A 20,559-nucleotide genomic window follows, 5' to 3' on the forward strand; every position below is an offset into this window, starting at 1 on the left:
TCTCTCCACTCTAATGTATCTCAAGGATACAATGTTGTTAAATTACTTTTACTAAAGTAAGTTCTGATCCTATTACTCTGGCTTAAAAATCTTAATTGTTTCCCATTTGCCTACTGGATGAAATACAGACTCCTGAACTTGGCATCCATGAGCCTTCACAATGTAGGCTCAACGTTATAGAAAACCTGCAGCCCACTACTGTGTAGATATACCTCATGATTTCCTGCCATCATTTTATTCATGTTGTGACCTCTCTTTGAACTCTGGCATGTTTGGAATACATTCTCTTCCCATTTTCACCTCTCAAAATTCTTATCCTTTAAAACCACTTGAAACATCTTTTATGTGTTTTTGAAGCATCTTATATCTCATGCTGCACTTTCTATGTTGTACCTTTGATTGTTTTCACAGTCTCCTAGGTTATACATTCCTTCAAGGCAGACTGTGTCTTACTAATGTTTGTTCTTCTGTGAATACAAGCACAGTGCCTTACACTTTGTAGATACTTTATTAATAGCGACTTTAAATTTATAGGAAAAGGCACAGTCTATATTTCAGTTCCATCCCAGCTTATAATAATAATGTTAATGCTAGGGGAAATCTGTGCTGTGGAATGCAACTTCTCTATGATATGATAGATAGCTTATATTCCTAAAATTCAAAGTAATATAACTTTATATATTCTATATATTACATATTATGTGTTACATATTTTATATACATTTTAATAATATAACTAAAGAAATTTTGATGATATAAAAAAGTAGAAAGAAAAATAATTGCTTATAATTTAGTTTCCCAAAGAAAAGCAATCATTCCTTCAACAGATTTCACTGAGGACCTATTATGTGCCAGGTACTGTATTAAGTACTAGAGATAAAAGGTTAAAAGATAACAGTCTCTGCTCTCAAAGAATTCATGATCCAGTGAGGATTTCTGTAAACATCATTTTAATTATGAAGTATGTGCTAATGGTGAAAGCATGCACAGGATGCTGTCTATGGAAGCATAAAGCATTTTGTTGTACTTATTTTAAATGCTGTAATGAAACTTGCTTTTTCAAGGACTCATTGGCAAATATTTTAGGAAATAAAGCACCTACTTTTATAACCTCTGAAGTTATTTTAACAAATCTAGTGTTTAGACTCTAGATTTAGAGGGTAATTTGCTGGAAAATACTTAGTTTTCTCTAATGGGCCTGTGACTAAAAGTAACCTGTTCTCCATAAAAGGTGAGAAGGCAAATTTGGGGGTTTCTCCTTTCCAGTTTTACGAAATAAGTAAGACTGGAAACCGGTCCTTCTTCACAATACATATTAAGTAAAAATATAAAGTAAAATGGATTCAGAGGCAAGCTTCTGAATACGTGTGTTTTGATCAACTCACAAGGTTTTTTTCTGGTAATATTAGTGTTCCCAGGATAAATATAGCACCACTCAGATCTGCAAGAACACACTTCTCATGCTGCAGAAAACCACAGAAGTGTACAGGAAATGGTACAGCTTGTAACTGCAGTACCAATATAGCCCTATCTATGAAGCCAAAAATATACTCTTAATTCACAGGCAAAAATTGGAGCTAATGATAGATCTAATTTGTTTTCTTTCTATCAGGAATATTAATCTGGCTGCCCTTCTTCCAAAAGTGTGAGATCTAAAAGCATTTTGACTGTCGGATGTTTAACCAATTAAAATGACAATCTTCATGCTTAGTATAGCACAAAGTATTAATAAAATTTGAGCTAAATAGAGAACCTCCATGTAAACAAGACTAGTTACTAAGAATGTTATCAGTTTTTATTTGTTTTCCTGAACGTGTACTATTTCCATGTTTTGTCAGTTACCAATTTTTTTTTTCTCATAATTCTTTATTTAGTGGACATATCAGGCCATGGTCCATGAACTACTGGGCATAAACAACAATCGGATTGATCTTTCCAGAGTGCCAGGGATCAGTAAAGACTTGAGAGAGGTGGTCCTATCTGCTGAAAATGATGAATTCTACGCTAATGTAAGTGGTTTAAAATTCTTTTAAATTTTTTTAGTTGTTTTTATGTAAGAAGGTTAATATTGATTTGTTAGAATGAGAGCAGGTTGGGGATTTCATGTAGAAGGATAATAGAAGCGTCCTGTAGATAAACTGCATCTCAAGGGAAGGCACACTTTTTTCTGACCCTTTAACAATATTTTTTTCACAAAAATCACATACTTAGTTTTGTACTTTTAAAATTAGAACCCAATTTATTTACTTCCCTCCTGTCCTTAGCCCTTTGTGAAAATGGTAATGGTATTCATCACCAGTGTCCTGGCCAATATCCAGATTTGGTAATGATAATGAAATTTTCTTGCCCTTCAGTTCTCACTGTATTCAGTGTTCTTTTTTACTTCTTTTAAATTGTCTGAAAATCAGACTTGTTGATAGAACTGTGTTTCCAACTTCCTTTTTCACAGAATATGTACCTGAACTTTGCTGAGATTGGTAGCAACATAAAGAATCTCATGGAAGACTTTCAGAAGAAGAAACCAAAAGAACAGCAAAAACTAGAATCAATAGCAGACATGAAGGTAAATTGAACATGTACATGGATGATTAACATGCAAGACTTTGGAACTATTCATGTAAGCAGCATTTCTGGAATATTCTGGGTCTGATTTCTGCCTTGATTCCTTTTGTTTGGTTTGAGATTATTTTCTGTAATACTTCTCTTTAGGAAAAAATATAGTGAAAACTTCATAATAAGCCATGTACTTCTTTCCATTCATCAGTCATATTTGGACTATAAAGACTCAGTCTACTGACATACACTAGTTCTTCTCTTCTTAAGCATAACAAAATGCCATGTGATTGAAAGTATTAGATGCCTTAGTCTGGGCAGAAGAATAATCCCTGCCTTTTTTTTTTTCCTTCTTCATACATGCCTATCCTCATCAAGAAATAACAGAACCCCCAATTGATGTTTTTCCCATGGCAGGCCTTTGTGGAGAATTACCCACAATTCAAGAAGATGTCTGGGACTGTATCAAAGCACGTGACAGTGGTTGGAGAGCTGTCTCGGTTGGTCAGTGAGCGGAATCTGCTGGAGGTTTCGGAGGTTGAGCAAGAACTGGCCTGTCAAAATGACCATTCTAGTGCTCTCCAGGTATCTATTCAATCCAATTTGATGGGCGCCTACTATGTGTAAGGCACTGTGCCAGGCAGAGCAAGAGATACAAAGGCAAGTAATCCTTCTTAACCAACATGGAATTTACAGTGTAACAGGCAGTTGAGACAAGAACACAAATTAGTATTATTTAAGATAGATGTATTATAAGAGGGACAGTAGAAGAAAAATGTGCAATCTCAAAGGGTTCAGGCAATTAATTGAGTGTTTAGGAGGGCAGCCTAGTCAACTAGAAAGAATGCTAGACTAAAATCAGAAGATCTGAATTTCAGTGTTTGATTTGCCACTGCTGGCTTTGTGACCTGGAGCCGTTGGCTTAATCTCTGAGCCATTTTCCTCATTTGTTAAATAAGTATAATGATATTTATCTCACAGTGTTGTTAGGAAGATTTTAAAGGTATAATATATTAAAATGCATTATCTAGGTTTTTATTATTGAACATCTGCTGTTTATTCCACAAACATGTGAATGCCTGCTCCATGTTCATGGTGCTGTGAGGATCTAGTGGTACAAAAATGAATAAGATACCATCCTTTTCCTCAAAAAGTTCACATTTTAGTAGGGAAGAAAGAAATTTAAACCAGGAATTATAATATATGCAATAAGTGCTATACTAGAGGTATTACAAAGGGATATGGGAATACAGAGGACGGACAACTGTTTTCCCTAAGGATGAATCTTCTTAGAGCTTCTTAGAGACAATGACATTAGGTCTGGTTCTGGACAAGTAATTAAGTAGAAGTGCACCAACCAGAGAAAAGGAAGGAAATTCTCAGCAGAGGGAATGCAGGCATGGAGATGTGAAAAAAAAAAAAAAAAAAATTTTTTTTAAGGGAACAGAGACTAATTCAGTGTAGCCAGTGCTGGATATAAGATGAGGAGTGGTCTTAGATAAGCCAGAAGGACAGATTGAGGCCTGGTTATGGCCATTGAAAGGAGGTTGGACTTTAATCTTAAAATGATGAGAGCTATCAGAGGATTTTAGAAAAAAGTGACATAATCAAACCCTAGCCTCATGAAATTTACAGTATAAGTTGAACAGACAAAACTAAAGCATGAGTAACAATTAGGCAGTGTTTCAAGTTAATATTTAATTAAGTCAAAATTGTGGTACTGACTATAATTAAAGATTTGAGGTTACTAGGGACAGTTTCTTAGAGAGGTGATATTAAGATGGACCGTAAATAATGAATAGAATCTGGAGGAGGATTTCTGCAAAGAAAAGATGTAGAACTATGCAGAAAATAATAAACAGCATGACCTGTTGAGAGTGGGTGTGCAAGAGACATAGGAGATAAAATTGAATTGGTAAACAGGAACTAGTTTATGAAGACGCTTGTAAGGGGGATTTGTACTTGCTGAGATAGGCAAAGAGATCCAGTGTAGAGTCTTACGTAGAAGTTGATATGATGAAAGCAGTATTTTAGGAAATTTAATCTAGTAAGGATGCTTTGGAGATGAAAAAAATTAAAGTCAGAGAGGCTAGAAGACTCATAGTGGTAGTAGTAAAAATGTACAGAAGGGCAAATATAAAAGACATTTCAAAGGGAGAAAATAACTATTTAGTGACAGATTAGATATAAGGATAACAAGGCAGAACAAATCAGAGATAATTCCAAAATTCCTGAGAAGTGGCAAAATGTGGTATCACTGAGAGTAAGTAACTTGAGAATGAGAGTCCTTTGGGAAATAGCTGTTTCTAAGCCACTTATTATAAGAAGCACATTTCCTTATTAATAGGACCCTATATTCTAAAACTCAGTCTTCTTTCCTTGCTGCAATTCTGCTTTATAAAATAAAGCCAGCATGGTATGATGGAAACAACACAGACTATCCTGGCTTATGTCCTATCTCTATATATCAAAGTTTCTCTGGGAAAATTACTTATTTTGCCCAAGCCTCAGGGATAATGATTTCAAACTTTTAGGTTGTTATCAGGATTTAATGAGATATAAAATGCTTTCCATGTGGTAGGTACTTTGTAAAGGTTAGTTTCCTTCCTCTAAGTACAATTTTTTAAAGATATGGTACAATCAAAAGAAAGAAATTCACCCACCTGTGACTTTGCTCTAGTTATACCAAAGTCTTCACTGTGATTTATGTTGATAGTTGTTGGTTTTTAATTTTTAAAAATGTTTATTGGGCTTCCCTGGTGGCGCAGTGGTTGAGAGTCTTCCTGCCGATGCAGGGGACACGGGTTCGTGCCCCGGTCTGGGAAGATCCCACATGCCGCGGAGCAGCTGGGCCCGTGACCCATGGCCGCTGAGCCTGTGCGTCCGGAGCCTGTGCTCCGCAACGGGAGAGACCACAACAGTGAGAGGCCCGAGTACCACAAAAGAAAAAAAAAAAAATTAAAAAAAAAAAAATGTTTATCAAGAGTTCCTCTGAAAACACCATCATTTTGAAAATCATAAAGATGCTATTGGCTTTATATTTATGAAAAGTACTTCTGTCAACACTTAATTTTATCTCTGTGTTCTTAAATCTTCACAAAGAACTTTTAGGCTGACTTTATATTTTTAGTTGTATTAAATATGAATTTTTTTTAATCTATTTTTTTATTGAAGTATAGTTGATTTACACTGTTGTATTAATTTCTGCTGTACAGCAAAGTGATTCAGTTATACATATATCAACATTGTTTTATATTCTTTATATCATTGTTATGATATACCATTATGGTTTATCAAATTCTAATTCTTAAATAGATAATATAAGTACTTGATGAAAGAGATACATAGTAAAAACTGAGTCTGTTAGTTTCACTTGCATTCTTACAGTTATTCTGTGTGTGTGCAAGCCTCTATGAGTGTGTATATTTCCTTCTCTATCTTTTTAAAATTCAGATGATACCATACTGTACACATAGCTCTGCATTTTGCTTTTTCACTTACCTGTGTATCTCAGAGATTGTTCCAGACCAGAACCTAAACGCTCATTCTGTTAAATCACTAAATAGTATTCCTTTGTAAAGGTACATCACAATCTATTTAACTTGGCCAGCTTACTTTAAACAACACTATTAATAAGAGTTTATAGTTGGTTTGTAGGCCTAATAGAAGCATTCCTATGAAAACTTTTTATTTTTCTCAATAAAATGAATATTTTTCTCTTATTAAGTAAAAACAGAATTGTGTCCTGTAACTAAATTTAAATTTCCTTATGTTTCTTTATCATTTTATTTTTCCCTTTAAAACAATAGAACCAAACTTAATCACTAGCCAATTTTAGTATCTTTATTTGTATCTCACCATATGGAAAGCAGTTAGAAAAGGCTACTGTAATTCCTTGCCTGAAATCTTATTTTTTGTTCATTTTAAAAGAAAAACAGATACTTTAAAATATGAATTCCATTTGTGATCCACTTTATATTTTTAAAAATTATCTTTTGAAGGTTTTCTTGCCCAGGGTATTAGGGTTTTACAGTGAGCAGTTGATTTGGACTCCCCCGTCATAAAGGATTTCTTTGACAACATGATAGAAATAGTCAATAAAGAGAACTTTTAATAATGAGTAGATGCCAGGGGCCTGACCCCTAGATGGGTTACAGCATTCCTTGGCTTGACCTTAGGTGATAATAAGCGATGAACTGACTTCTGAGTAAAGATGAGGTTTGCTTTATTGAATAGTAACTGTATCATGGTGAGGCAAAAAAAGCTCATCACTGCTAAAATTTAACCTATGAATTGCTGCCACTTCTAGCCAGTTACCCTACAGGGTAACAAAAAATTTGATTCAGAAGAATTTCACTAGAACCAAACTGCAATGTACTATCATTGAGATATATGCATAGCCTTGGAAAAGACTCATTTGATTAGTAAGGAAGATTTTTTTTCATACCATAAAGGGAAAAATCTTCAGAAAGTAAATAATTTCTCCCCCTTTTGTTGTCGTATTACAGCTTTTCATTTGGAAGGAGGATCTAGTCTTTTTATATCCTTCTTTCCTGACCTTGAGTAAAAGATCTCAAATTCCATTAATAACACGTAGTAAGGACAACAAATATTCATTAGAGAAATGAAGAAAAAGAGTTCTGTTTGAAGCAGTATCGAATAGTGGCTGATAGCTTGAATCTTTGATGGCTTGGGTTTGAAAATGATTCTTAACCACTCCAAGTCTTAGTCTCTTTGTCTGTAAAATAGGGGGAAATATCAGTACTTACTTCAAAGATTTTTGTGAGGGTGTAATGAGCTAATACATGTAAAGCACTTAATACGGTACCTGGTACTTACAACATTCAATGAATATTAACTATCGCTATTTTCAGTATTATTGTTTGATGGTACGTTCTCTTTTCTTTATGGCATATGAGACATGTTTTTTAATTCACTCATGATCTTGGAACTCTCCCTGATTTTAGAAGGGTTTTTTTGCTTCTCGTTAAAATTGTAAGAAAATTGTTTTGGACACATTGAGCTGACAATTTTATTTTTACCAACTAAGAGTAAAAATGATCCTTTTCTCTCTAAACTATCATTTGACTAGTATTTCAGAAACAGTGTTGACCAGCCGAAGACCTACACCAAAGCTAAATTTGACTAGTCATTAAGTAAAAGAATACTGACTCATGTATTTACCAGTTAGTGGAATTGGGTCCTGCCTACTTTCTATCATTTTTCCTAGATAAGCTCTTTATAGTCCCATAACACTGTTCTCTCAAACGGTTAGATTAGACTCATTATTTAATCATATCAGCATGTTGAAGGCTTCTACCAATTTCATCTTGCTGTTCTAATCTATTGGCTTATAATGCTATTCATTGAGTGTTTTACTACATTACTGTGATAGTTGATAACAAGGTACAGATCCTGTTCTTTAGGTTAAATTAAAGCAAAAAAAAAATGGGGACTATCTTTAATTGTAGACTTCAACTGTAATTTGTACAATGGTTTAAAGTATAGGCATGTCGTTACGAAAGTTTTTTCTTGTACTGCTATATCATAGTTTTGGTAGAAGAAAACAGAAAAGTATAAAAGTAGTCAGCCCAAAATAATGGAAGAATCTCTAAATATCAGAAGAGAAGAATGTTTTTTAATCAATGTCTTTCGAATGAACATTAGCTCCTTTTTGAAACTTGACCTTCAAAGATAGTGTTTTTGCATTTCTTTTCCTATTTTTCATTGGGCCTACACTAATGTTAGAATTCAGTGGAAGATTTTTGAATCCCATTTTTTTTTTTTTTTTTTTTTTTTTTGCAGTACGCGGGCCTCTCACTGTTGTGGCCTCTCGCGCTGCGGAGCGCAGGCTCTGGACGCGCAGTTTCAGCGGCCATGGCTCACAGGCCCAGCCGCTTCGCGGCATGTGGGATCCTCCCGGACCGGGCACAAACCCGCGTCCCCTGCATCGGCAGGCGGACTCTCAACAACTGCGCCACCAGGGAAGCCCAAATCCCATCTTCTTAAGTGGACAATAGTTTTCTGTTTCACTCTTTATTCAGCCATTGTTATTATGTAAGAGTACTTTTCTCCCTTGATTATCTCAAGGTTTATGGGAAATTTAATAAGAAAAGAGATACCAAAAAGTTCATTATATAATTCAGTCATATTTCCAACATATAAATACCACTGTGTAACACATACCTCCTATGTAATTAAAGTCTTTCAGATTCTTTTTCTCCTCTTCTCTGGTTAGTACCCTGGAATCTCAATATAATGTATGTCACTGTCAGTCAAGTTGATGAGTCAAGTAGCCATGAGGGAAATAGTTCAAAATTAAGTCAAAGGATAACATGGGATCCAGGCAGACAAAAAGGCCCTGCTTCTTCAAGGACTTATATAGCTGAAAAAGAAGAAAGAATTCAGCTTGTATCTACAGGTTTCTTTTCATGAGGGAATAGATAAGTCTAACTGGAACACTGACCTGAGCTATGGGTTGGGTCCTAAGGGCTCAAAAGTAAGCAAAGTACTCTACTCAGTGTAGTCTTGGGCCAGATCTGGGCTATTGGATCAGAAGGCCTCCCATTGAGGGAGAGCTAAGAGTCAAGCCGGGGACTCTAAATACCAGTACCAAATCTCAAGGATTAGAAGTGGATTTTTTAAATGGGAAATAGAGCCAAGAGTCAAGATTCAAGGAAAGGTAATTAGAAAGGAGCAAATAGGAAGGGTATAAACTGATTACTGCAAATAGTCTTTGACTGTCCCCATACCAGTTTTTGTGGGTTTACAGTTACTTGAGTATCTCAGATTTGCTTAGAAGTAAAGGAACAGGTCAGTCAGAAATTGAGTAGATTTGAGGTAAAAAGAGAGTGACTTGCAAGGGCAGAAAATGAAACATTGTGCCTATAAGAAAAGCAACAACAGAGATCCCAGATGGATGTTTTAAACTTATGCCAGGTTGACTGAGATACATATGAAATTGTGTATTTTTACTTGATAATTAATTTGTGTCCTGAACTTTTTCCATATTATAGTAGAAATTAGTGGAACATTTAAACAAATATTCTAAATAGTCTGTATTTAGTCACTGCTGTGTGGAAACGTTACCACAAAAGGAAAAAGAGGTAAGGAAAATTTTATGACTGCAGGGTTTAAATCTGTAGAAGAGAAATTTATTCCTTTTTGATCCTGTAAGGATGATGGTAGTGCAATGTTCACCTAAAAAGCAACAATAAGAATCCTACCCAGAGAACTTTGTACTTGAAAGCTACCTGGCAGGTTCCCCATTTCATCATAGTCCCTCTTTAGTGTGAAGAAAAGAGTTCTTAGTCATGAGACCTGGTTGTTGTGAAGTACTAAAAAGACAATGTATGTAAATGAATCTTGTAAGTTGTAGAGTACTATACAGATGTTAGTTGTTATGTCCTCAGAATCCAGTGCCCTCCAAGGCTCTTACTAGTCTTTCAGCCCAACTCATTTCTTTCTCTGATTTCCATATTCCTATTAATAGCATCTCTTTCAGTCTCTCAAACTAATTCCAAAATTTAGTTTTTAAGACCTTTTATAATTGATCCCTCAGTAACCAGATGAGCTTCTCTTCACTTTGTGTCCCCTGTCCCCCATTGCACTGATTTTAAGTTTTTGGTTTTTGCATGCATATGTTTCTGTTATAATACCACATATGTGTTCCTGAAAAAGCTTCACATTCTGCAAAATCATGCACTAAAAATAAACAAAGGTTACGGGAAAATAGGGTTATAAGCAGATCACTTAAAATTTATATAACTAAAAAAGAGAAAGAAAAATCTATATAACTTTGTAATCAGAGCCCTGATAAAATAATAATCCTAATTAAAATGCTAACAGAGTTAAATTTCGCCGGCATTTGCACCTAGAAATGCACTCAGACCATCCTTTGTGGTTACTCCTGGGGCTCATGTTTTATTCTTCAGCATATAAGGTCTCAAAAGTATTTGCTTCTCATAGAGACTTGTGTCATCAAAATTAAAAATACGATATGGGGATATCAGTCAGTTTGGGGTTGTTTTGTTTTGCTTTTTAACACAGAAATATCTTTGCATCCTTTTCATTTGTACTTGCCCTTTCCCCACGTAGCTTAACATTGTGGAAAGCACAGCAGTTCTTAAAGCTACAAAACCAGTTACTTCTAAAAAAAACACTTCTGTAGGATTTTCATCTTTCTTCCTTAACATATTGGTAAAGCTTCCTCTTTAAAGAGGAAACTTGTGCCTGATCTTTTCTAAATATTAACTTGCTGAAAATTTTACATGTAAACCAATATGCCTTCTGTGTTATTCCCATAGTTACCAATCTCGTAGAGCTAAGTGCATTAAGAAACATACTTTATAGCAGAATGGAACATACTTGTTTTATCCCCCTTTACCCCATTGTCTATGAACTCACTGAGGACAGAAACTGTCTCCAGCTCATCTCTGTGTCCCCTCCAGTGCCTGGCATAGTGCCTTTTGCTTAGAGGGTGATCAAAAAGTATTTGGGGCTTCCCTGGTGGCGCAGTAGTTGAGAGTCTGCCTGCCGATGCAGGGGACACGGGTTCGTGCCCTGGTCTGGGAGGATCCCATGTGCCGCAGGGCGGCTGGGCCCGTGAGCCGTGGCCGCTGGGCCTGCGTGTCCGGAGCCTGTGCTCCGCAACGGGAGAGGCTACAGCAGTGAGAGGCCCGCGTACCGCAAAAAAAAAAAAAAAAGTATTTGTTGGCTCTAATTAATTTGTTCTGCGTAATAAATATAAATCTATAGTATAGGGAAGTCCCTTAATGTGAGGACTGATACAACCTAAACATGATTTTGTCTAGCTTCCTTTGCTATCAGTACCTGCCCTCTTAGATCTTACGTATTCAGTTTAGAGATTATATGCTGTTACATATTCATATCTCTGTAAGCCATGTTGAGACATATTGTTATATATGATGCTTCTTGGAGATTAAGCCCAGTCCTCCTATGTAAAATTCTACCAAATTGTCTCCATTTCACTGGTCGGTCACTGACACTAAAAAAGGCAGTAGAGTTTTACAAGTCAACTGGTCAGTTCTCTTCTGTGCTGTATTGATTGAAGTGGTAGAAATAGTGGTGGAAATAGTATGTGTTCCTTATTTCAGTGAGGAAATTGCAACCTTTCCTACATGAGACCCTGGACCATCTCAATCAAAGGAAAGAAAAGGGGAAATAACGATAGTTAACTTCATATTTGTCTTAAAGCAGTTACAGTGAGAATTTATGTCCTTATTTAATTCTTATCTTAGGCAAAAGGCATTTAATTTTCTGTAGTTGAAATGGTTGCTAAACCTATGACTTGTACATTGCCATAGTAGTGATCTTAGTCATATGTAGTTTAGTCAGATGTATCACTACCATTCCATAATTATTAGAACTAAGATATTATACATCACGCAAGTGACGGGAGGATAAATATTAGCTCTCTCTTTTTTCAGAATGTAAAGAGGCTCCTGCAGAACCCCAAAGTGACAGAGTTTGATGCCGCGCGCCTGGTGATGCTTTATGCTCTACATTATGAGCGACACAGCAGCAACAGCCTACCAGGATTAATGATGGACCTTAGAAATAAAGGTGTTTCTGAGAAGTATCGAAAGGTAACCAGATTTACATATTAATCCCATCAAACAGGAACCAAATTCTAGTATTATAGCCTTAACTCTGACAAATGATGTCATACTGTTTTTATTCACAGAAATGTATAATTCTGTCCTCTCATGTTTTCATTTCCTTAATAAAGTTATTTTCTTCCTGTTCCACAAGCAATAAGAGGTTGTTTCTCTTTTTTTTTTTTTAAAAAAAAAAGCTTGTGTCTACAGTTGTTGAATATGGTGGTAAACGGATCAGAGGAAGTGACCTCTTCAGCCCCAAAGATGCTGTGGCTATTACCAAACAGTTCCTCAAAGGATTGAAGGTATGATATCTCTATGCTTTCCTAAATGAGAAACAGTTGAAGTCCCTGAAGCTGAGAGTGAATGAATATGATCTTCAAAGTAACTTCAGGATTGCTGCTGATCTAGTACTATGTCAGTTAAATGAAATTAAAGCAGACATCCTCTTGAAAACTTTTTCTTTAAATACTTTCTGTATTGGAATGCATCATCATTGGCCCAAATAGCTGAGAAGGGAATAATGAGATATTTCCAGGAAATACCCAAGAGTAAAAAGGCAGACAGTTCTGTTAGTCATAGCTATTTTACTCCATTTGTTTAAGATTTGTTAGGTTGTTTTTCTCTGATGGAAATTAAAGATGAAGCAAACAATTGTAGATCTTTTAAAAATACTAACCTATTTTCTTAAAATGGTTAAAAATTAGTTTTAATCTGCTAGCCTTTCTTATGTTTCCTGAAATTTTTCCATTTTCCTGAGTGTTTCTAGTCTCCTTTGCTACATAGTCCTTTTATTTGCTCTACATGTCATATAATATTTCCACAAAAGGAAGGGTGTCAGTGAAGAGATAATAAAGGATTTAAGCAACTGCATTTAAAAAATTCCTTTATAATAGCTAACCTTAAATTACAGAGTTTTTTCATAAGATTAGAACATTTCTAATTGATGAAAATAATTAACTATAAAATTCTCCTAAAATTCCTGCTTGACTCTTGTCCCGTGAAATCTCTATTGAGTACATGTCCTTTTCTGATGTGAGTATCATTAACTGTTATATTGCAATTTCCAAAAAAAATGACGTAAGAACCATTTCCCCCTGTCTTAGGGAGTAGAAAATGTATATACTCAGCATCAGCCTTTCTTACATGAGACCCTGGACCATCTCATCAAAGGAAAGCTCAAGGAAAACCTGTATCCTTATCTAGGCCCCAGCACACTCAGAGACAGGTAAGATAACAAAGATATTAATAGTAAAAACCAGAGACACTAAGAAAATAGGAAATTTAGGGTAATGTAAAAGACTACAACAAAGGTTATATCATTCTAATCTTCCTTCCCCAGTTGTTTCAGTTCTAAGATTCTTTTGGTTTTACATGTGTCAAAGTTAGATTTAACTTCCCCTACTAAGCCTGAAACATTGTTTCTTTTAGAATAAAGAAACTGATGTTTTGGAGAGCCCCAAATACTATGTCCTGTCCTTTAGTCTCAGACCAGTTTACTTATGCCATTTAAGGTTCAGTTCCATGGCATCTAGCACTTGGAGTTTCAAACATTAAGGCTGAAAATAGATTTGCTGCTTGATTACCATCCAGAGCAGGTTGTTACTATTTTTGGTGAGGACTGGACTTTGCCAAATGTGGCCAGTATATACACTGAGACCTAATTGACAAAGGCTTTTTGTCACACAGGAGAAAAGGATGGCTTTCTTTTTGGGTATTAACTGAAGGAAGCAATTAATTGTCATTTTAATCCAGTGGTTTGTTAGTTTTAATAAAAACAAAAGTTATCCAGAACAGCTTACATAGGCCAACCTGAAATTTTAAATATACACAAATTCTACCTAGTTATAAATTATATTCTTGTGTATTTTTTATTGGGACCACATATTATAAAGAGCCTAATATATGTAGCTGAATCCTATTGGATAGATTAATGTGAGAATTGTTACTGTTGGTATAATTCTTATATTTTAGCTAATCATAATCTAAGGCCTTGGAAGAATAGTGTTTTATAAATGTAATGAATTTCTGAAAGGAGAAAAATATTTTGAGGTACATAAATAACTCTTGTATGATAAAATATATTTTTTCACGTTTTTCCTTTAAAAAAAAAAAACTCTGTAATTTGGTAACAGAACAGAAAGAAAAATAAATAAATAAATCTTTTTAAAAATCCAAGGTTGAGAAGCAGAACATCTGGGGTTAAATTCAGAGAGTATACTCATTTGGCATCAAAATTTAGAAATGTCAGCTAAGTGGGTAAGAATGAAAACCAGCCCAAAGCTATTCACCTATCTGAGATGCTTTTTGAAAAACAGTATAACTCTATTAAATAGCCTTCTAATTAACATGATAAAAGTAAAAATATTAATTTTCTTATGAATTTCATATAAGAATTATTGAATAAGAAATTAGCCACTTATTGCTAAAGGGACATAATAGACCACCAGAAGAATATTGTGGATGATTAGTTATGAGAGCAAACCTTTCTAATTTGGGGAATTCATTTCCAAACAAAGTTCAAAATGAGGCTCTTCCAACAAAACACACATTCATCAGTTGTCAGCATCTGTGGGCATTTGTCACTATTACCTAAATATATATATAGTTAATTATTCAGTTACTTCATCCTTTTATATAACAAATATTTGAATGCCTTCAATATGTCAAGAACTGCTGGGGAAATAGAAGTGACAGGAAAGACAAGGTACCTGCCTTCAAGGAACTTACATGAAGGAGACAGACAGTAAACTAGTAAAGAAATTTGAATATAATTTGAATGAGATAAGTGCTATTGAGGAAATAAATAGGGTAATAACCTACAAAGTAACTTTGTAGAGGTGGGGAAGGCTACTTTAGATGGAGAGAACCTCTCTGAAGAAGTGATACTTAGAATGAGCTTTGAATTACAAGAAAGAACCAATCTCATAATGATTAGGAGGAAAAGCAACACAAATAGAGGGAACACCAGAACAAAGTCCTTGAAGAAAGAGAACTTGGCAAGTTCATGGAACAGAAAGAAGTCCAGTGTGGTTGGACCATAACAAGTAAGAAAATAAGAAGTTGAGAAGATAAGTAGGGCTGGATCATATAGGGTCTTACAGGCTCTGGTAAAGAGGTTTTTAAAATTTTTAAATGTCATAGGAACCCACTGAAGAGCTTTAAGCATTCAAGTGACATAAACTGAATTATGTATTAAGAGATCACCTTGTGGGGAGAATGGATTATTGAAGACAAAGTTAGAAGCAGAAAAACTACTTAGGAGGTGGCTGCAATAGTCCAGGTAAGAAATGAAAGTGCTTTGGATAAGGAACCTAGGAGAGAAGGTAGAATCAATAGACTTATTTAATGGAGTAGAGTAATGGGACAAGGGTAAGGGAGAAACCAGGAATAACTCTCAGGTTTTGGGGGGAAATCAAGAGTTTTGTTGTTAAATTGCAGATGCCTGGTAGATAATCAAATGGAAATGTTCGATGCTAAATTGGGAGTCAACAAGATTTTGGTGATTTAAAGCCATGGGACTAGACTAGATCACTTAGGGGAAAAGAAGAGGACGCGGGACTAAGCACTGAATAGAGAATTGGAGTCAGCAATGGAGACTGAAGAAGAGACAGAAAGATAGGAGGAAAACCAGAAAAACTTGGTGTCATAAATATCAAGGAGTGAGTGGTTACCTGAGACCAGTCTTCTGAGACATAAAAAAGGTGAGGACAGGGCTTCCCTGGTGGCGCAGTGGTTGAGAGTCTGCCTGCCGATGCAGGGGACACGGGTTCATGCCCCTGTCCGGGAAGATCCCACATGCCGCGGAGCGGCTGGGCCCATGAGCCATGGCCGCTGAGCTTGCGCGTCCGGAGCCTGTGCTCCGCAATGGGAGAGGCCAAAACAGTGAGAGTCCCGCATACCGCAAAAAAAAAAAGGTCAGGACAGTGAAAAATCCATCAGACTATTCCCCAGGTTCAGTGAGTTTGGAAGCCAAATTAGAGAGGGTTACAAGAGATAAGACAAAATGGAGATAACAAACAGTATGTAACACTTTTTAAGAAGTTTTGCTTGAAGGGGTCAGAGAATGGGATTGTAGCTAGAAGAGATTGTAGGCTCAGGGGAATGAGAGATTCTAAAGCATACTTATAACCTGATGAGAATTATCCTAAAGAAGGAGAAATAGGTAATGCAGAAGAGAAAGGACAAGACTTGCAGAAGTGAAGTCTTTAGGAGATCTAGAACACAAGCAGAGAAGATTTTGATAGGAGCAGAGGTACTTCTTTCACTGTAACAGCTTTTTTTAAAAATTTATTTATTTATTTTTGGCCACATTGGGTCTTCACTACTGCGCGTGGGCTTTCTCTAGTTGCGGCGAGCAGGGGCTACTCTTTGTTGTGGTGCACGGGCTTCTCAATTGCGGTGGCTTCTCTTGTTACAGAGCACAGGCTCTAGGCGCATGGGCTTCAGTAGTTGTGGCATACGGGCTCAGTAGTTGTAGCTCACGGGCTCTAGAGCACAGGCTCGGTAGTTGTGGCTCATGGGCTTAGTTGCTCTGCAGCATGTGGGATCTTCCTGGACCAGGGTTCGAACCCACGTCCCCTGCATTGGCAGGTGGATGCTTAACCACTGCGCCACCAGGGAAGTCCCCACTGTAACAGCTTTGATGTTGAGAACATGGGGCCATCTTGTTTGATTACTTCTATTTTCTCAGTAAAATATGACATCAAGTTATCAGGTAAAGTACAGGATAAAAAGAGAAAACATTGTAAAATTGTTGTCTTGTAGGCTTGTAATCAGATTTACTAGGGAAATGTAGTAGGACTTCTGGGCACGACTGAGTGCCCACTGGAGTTCTGTGGTCATTAATTTAAAATACAGCCCATGAACCTAGTTGTGTGGTTTTCTCTAGCAACTTTTAGCTGCACTAGATTAAATGAGGAGAAGGCTGATAGCTGGGTCCAACCAGGATTTTAGGAAACAAAAAAAGAAGGAGGGTATTGGATAGTGAAAAAAATATTGTTGAATGAATTGGAGGTATCGATGAGGTCAAAGAAATATTACAGTAGCAGCATTAGCGTAAGTGAATTAAAAGTTGAGGGAGTGGTTATTAGAGAAAGAGGTCTTCAATTCAAGATTTCATATTGTGGATACTTGTAATGCAAAAGTTTATGTTATAATCATGGATATTGGTGACTGTGAGGGATGAAAGAACGAATCATTGTGGGTGAGGAGACCAGGATGTGAGATGAGTAATCCATGTTGGTGTTAAAGTCACTAAAAATCTTGAAAGGAGCAGGAATGAAAAGGAGGACAGTAAACCAGAGCTGAAGTCTTCAGGGAATAAGAAAGTGACCAGGAAAGGAGGTCGGGAGAAAACAGTGCAACTATATCATAAGCTTCTAAGATAGTGGAAATTTTGAAGAAGGCAGAGAAATGGTTATGAAACCATAGTAGGGGGCACAGAGGATACCTATGCCACCTCCTGGCCCTGTTTAACAGAAAGAAGAAAGAAATTGTTAATAATGGTTACCTCTGGATACTGAGACAGTGGTTAGTTGTATACATATCTATCCTTCCCACTAGGTATTGTAATCTTGAAGTAAGAACTATGTTTTATTAATATTTGGGTTTTTCACAATATTTAACACAGTGCCTTGCATATAGATGTTCAATAGATATTGTCAGATTTCTTATGTAGGCATCTGTAGTAGTTGATACGACAAGATTTACAGTTGGGAAATGTAAACTAGAGAGTAAATTTGGTTGATGTTACCAGACAATTTCGACTTTCACAGTTTGCCTGTACAGTATTTTGGCTCTGTATTCACTTAGACCCACCCTCAGCTCTAGGCACCGTCTTCACACTGGGTTATCACATTTAAAAGAGTCATTGATTTTAGTCATCTTTATGGTTAACTTAAGTCTCATCATGATAGAACTTCTTCGTTTTTTTGTTATTGTCATATTAGAAGATATCAAAGGAGATCTGGCAAGAACACAACTTTGCAAAACCAGGAACAGTTGTAGGGATGTTTTAGCCCTTAGCTTTAAGTTAGTGGTTAACCTGTTTGGCAGTATAGCTATATCCACAAATTAGGTTTGCTCTTTCTCGGCAGATGGGACTCCCACATATCCTATTTATCAGGCTAGGTTTTTTTTTTCTCGCTCCAGAATTGCTTCTTACCCCTGATAAAAACAAGCAACTTAAACATTTGGTGAGAAAAGGGAGCTATCTGGTCATGCATTCCAGAATTAGTCAATTCAAAAAGGAAGTACTCTTTCACATTTATACAAATTTAGTAGAATCTTGTTGTTTTAGTTTCTATGAAATTAGCAGTCCTTTCTCATTGGCCTTTTTTCCTACCGTCAATGCTCATATGATCTTTACTACCTGTAAGTACTAGATTCAAAAATTTGAATTTTAGCCATAAGTGTAACAGCCCACAAAGTAGGTAAAATACTGCCTCTTAAAAGTTTGTTTTTCTGCTTAACTGAATGATTAACGATTAAAGTAATGATTTCCAGAGACACTATGTGTGAAAATTTTTTTATTTTTCTAATACAATAGGATATAAATTGGTTGGGTTCTCAAGGTGCCCTTGTATGTATGTGTGTATATATATATACACAGCATGAACAGACTGCTGTTTTCTAATGTTTGCTGTCTGCATTAATTAATGCTTTTGGTTGCTATGGTGAATTACAGAGCACAGGAAGATGTGTACAAAGAATTGAACTTGTGTATTCCACTTAGCTTCAACCATCATATAAAAATGATTTACTGTATGTTTTACTGTTGGCCTCATCAGAACATCTACTTTTAAAATTCACCAGGGGAAGGAATTAAAAGGAAAAATGTCAGGGATGTTTTTTTAATTTTTTTTTTCACCAATGTTCCTCCTTAAGCCAGCCTGACTAAGTAGTAGGAGGCTCAGGAAAACATTTATTAATGTTTTCATAACCAAATGTGACATAGTCATCTTTGTTAGGTACACAACTGAGTCAAGCTCTAAGAGCCTATCCCTACATGTAAGTTTTGTCGTTACACTGATACAACCTACACCCACAGTTACCACCCGTGGCATCTTCTTCCCTCTCCATCAATATGAAAATACTCTGGCACCCTGAAATTATCAGACTAAAGAATAGTGTTCTCTGGCTATGTTAGAAACCTGCTTGAATTTATTCCTTCCCAGTTCTTGCCTTTTTTTTCCATAAGGAAGATATATACTCTAGAGGCAGGTGATAGGCAGAGGGCAGCTATGGAAAAGCGACATAATTTTCCAGGGTGATCCTTATTACTCCACTCAGCTGCTTTTCTTTTTTTTTTAAGATTTATTTATTATTTATTTTATTTTATTTATTTTTGGCTGCGTTGGGTCTTAGTTGCGGCACGTGGGCTCTCTTGTTGAGACACGCAAGCTCAGTAGTTGTGGCGCATGGGCTTAGTTGCCCTGTGGCATGTGGGGTCTTAGTTCCCTGACCAGGGGTCAAACCCGCGTCCCCTGCATTGGAAGGCGGATTCTTTCCCACTGGACCAGAGAGAAGTCCCTTAGCTGCTTTTTAAATTGACTTACCAGATCAAGAGCTCAAAACAAAAGTGTTACTGTCTAATTCTTCTCATCAGTCACTGTACCCCTGTAAGGGAGAAACCTGCTTCCCTTCTTCTTAATGGAGTATTCTGTGTAATTCATGAGTATTTACTCAAGATAAGCTGCATAAAGGGTCTCAAGCTAGATTTGTCCCTCAACATCAAGAGCACTGCTTATGGAATGTTACTGTAAAAAATACTCATTTTCTGGCAAAAAAACTCATTTCAGGTTTGAGGATTTTATTGTTTCTGAATACCATAACAGCCTTTTTTTTCCTCCTGTTTTCCACCTAGGCTGACCCTAGATAGTTACAACACAGACCAAACTGTTGGTAGAGTGTCCTCAGTCTCCTTGATGGCACATTCTTATAACACTGGAATTTTTTTTCCCAAAGAACTCATTCTTTAATGAATATTAAACCAGTTGGGACTGCACTTCAGAAGCCACTATTATCCCAGATCATTGGTACCTCTAGAACCAATATAGTGGGAAGATTTAAAAATATATATCCTTAGAAATTTAGTGTATATTCTTGAGGGTAGTACTATGGTAAAAGTTGCAGGGACTCATATCAGTTTTTAAAATTACAACCAATTGTAGTTTATTTGATCTCTTTCTTATGAAATACACCCCTAAAGATCCTGACAAGAGCTGAACTTGAGTTTTAGATGTTCATATTCCCCTTCCCCTTCTGTAGAAATATTAGTAAGAATTGAAACAACACATACCAGATGTAGAAAAAGACAAGAACCTGTATTTTGCCTGAATATTCAGTCCCCAAATAATTGAGAGTTTATCATACTTGGTAGAAA

At 36.2% G+C, this 20,559-nt stretch overlaps 1 protein-coding gene across 1 annotated transcript in view; it reads left to right on the forward strand.

Moving 5' to 3' along the window:
* The window catches only part of VPS45 (vacuolar protein sorting 45 homolog), a 68,331-nt gene that overhangs the window by 16,874 nt on the left and 30,898 nt on the right, over positions 1-20,559 (forward strand). Inside the window, exons 8-13 of the mRNA XM_065875825.1 lie at positions 1,875-2,009; positions 2,450-2,563; positions 2,971-3,138; positions 12,003-12,161; positions 12,371-12,478; positions 13,280-13,401. Of these exons, the coding sequence (XP_065731897.1) occupies positions 1,875-2,009; positions 2,450-2,563; positions 2,971-3,138; positions 12,003-12,161; positions 12,371-12,478; positions 13,280-13,401 (806 nt within the window). The remainder of the gene's footprint in view (positions 1-1,874; positions 2,010-2,449; positions 2,564-2,970; positions 3,139-12,002; positions 12,162-12,370; positions 12,479-13,279; positions 13,402-20,559) is intronic.

The sequence above is a fragment of the Phocoena phocoena genome, chromosome 1, assembly GCF_963924675.1.
Source record: "Phocoena phocoena chromosome 1, mPhoPho1.1, whole genome shotgun sequence".
Lineage (NCBI taxonomy): Eukaryota > Metazoa > Chordata > Mammalia > Artiodactyla > Phocoenidae > Phocoena > Phocoena phocoena.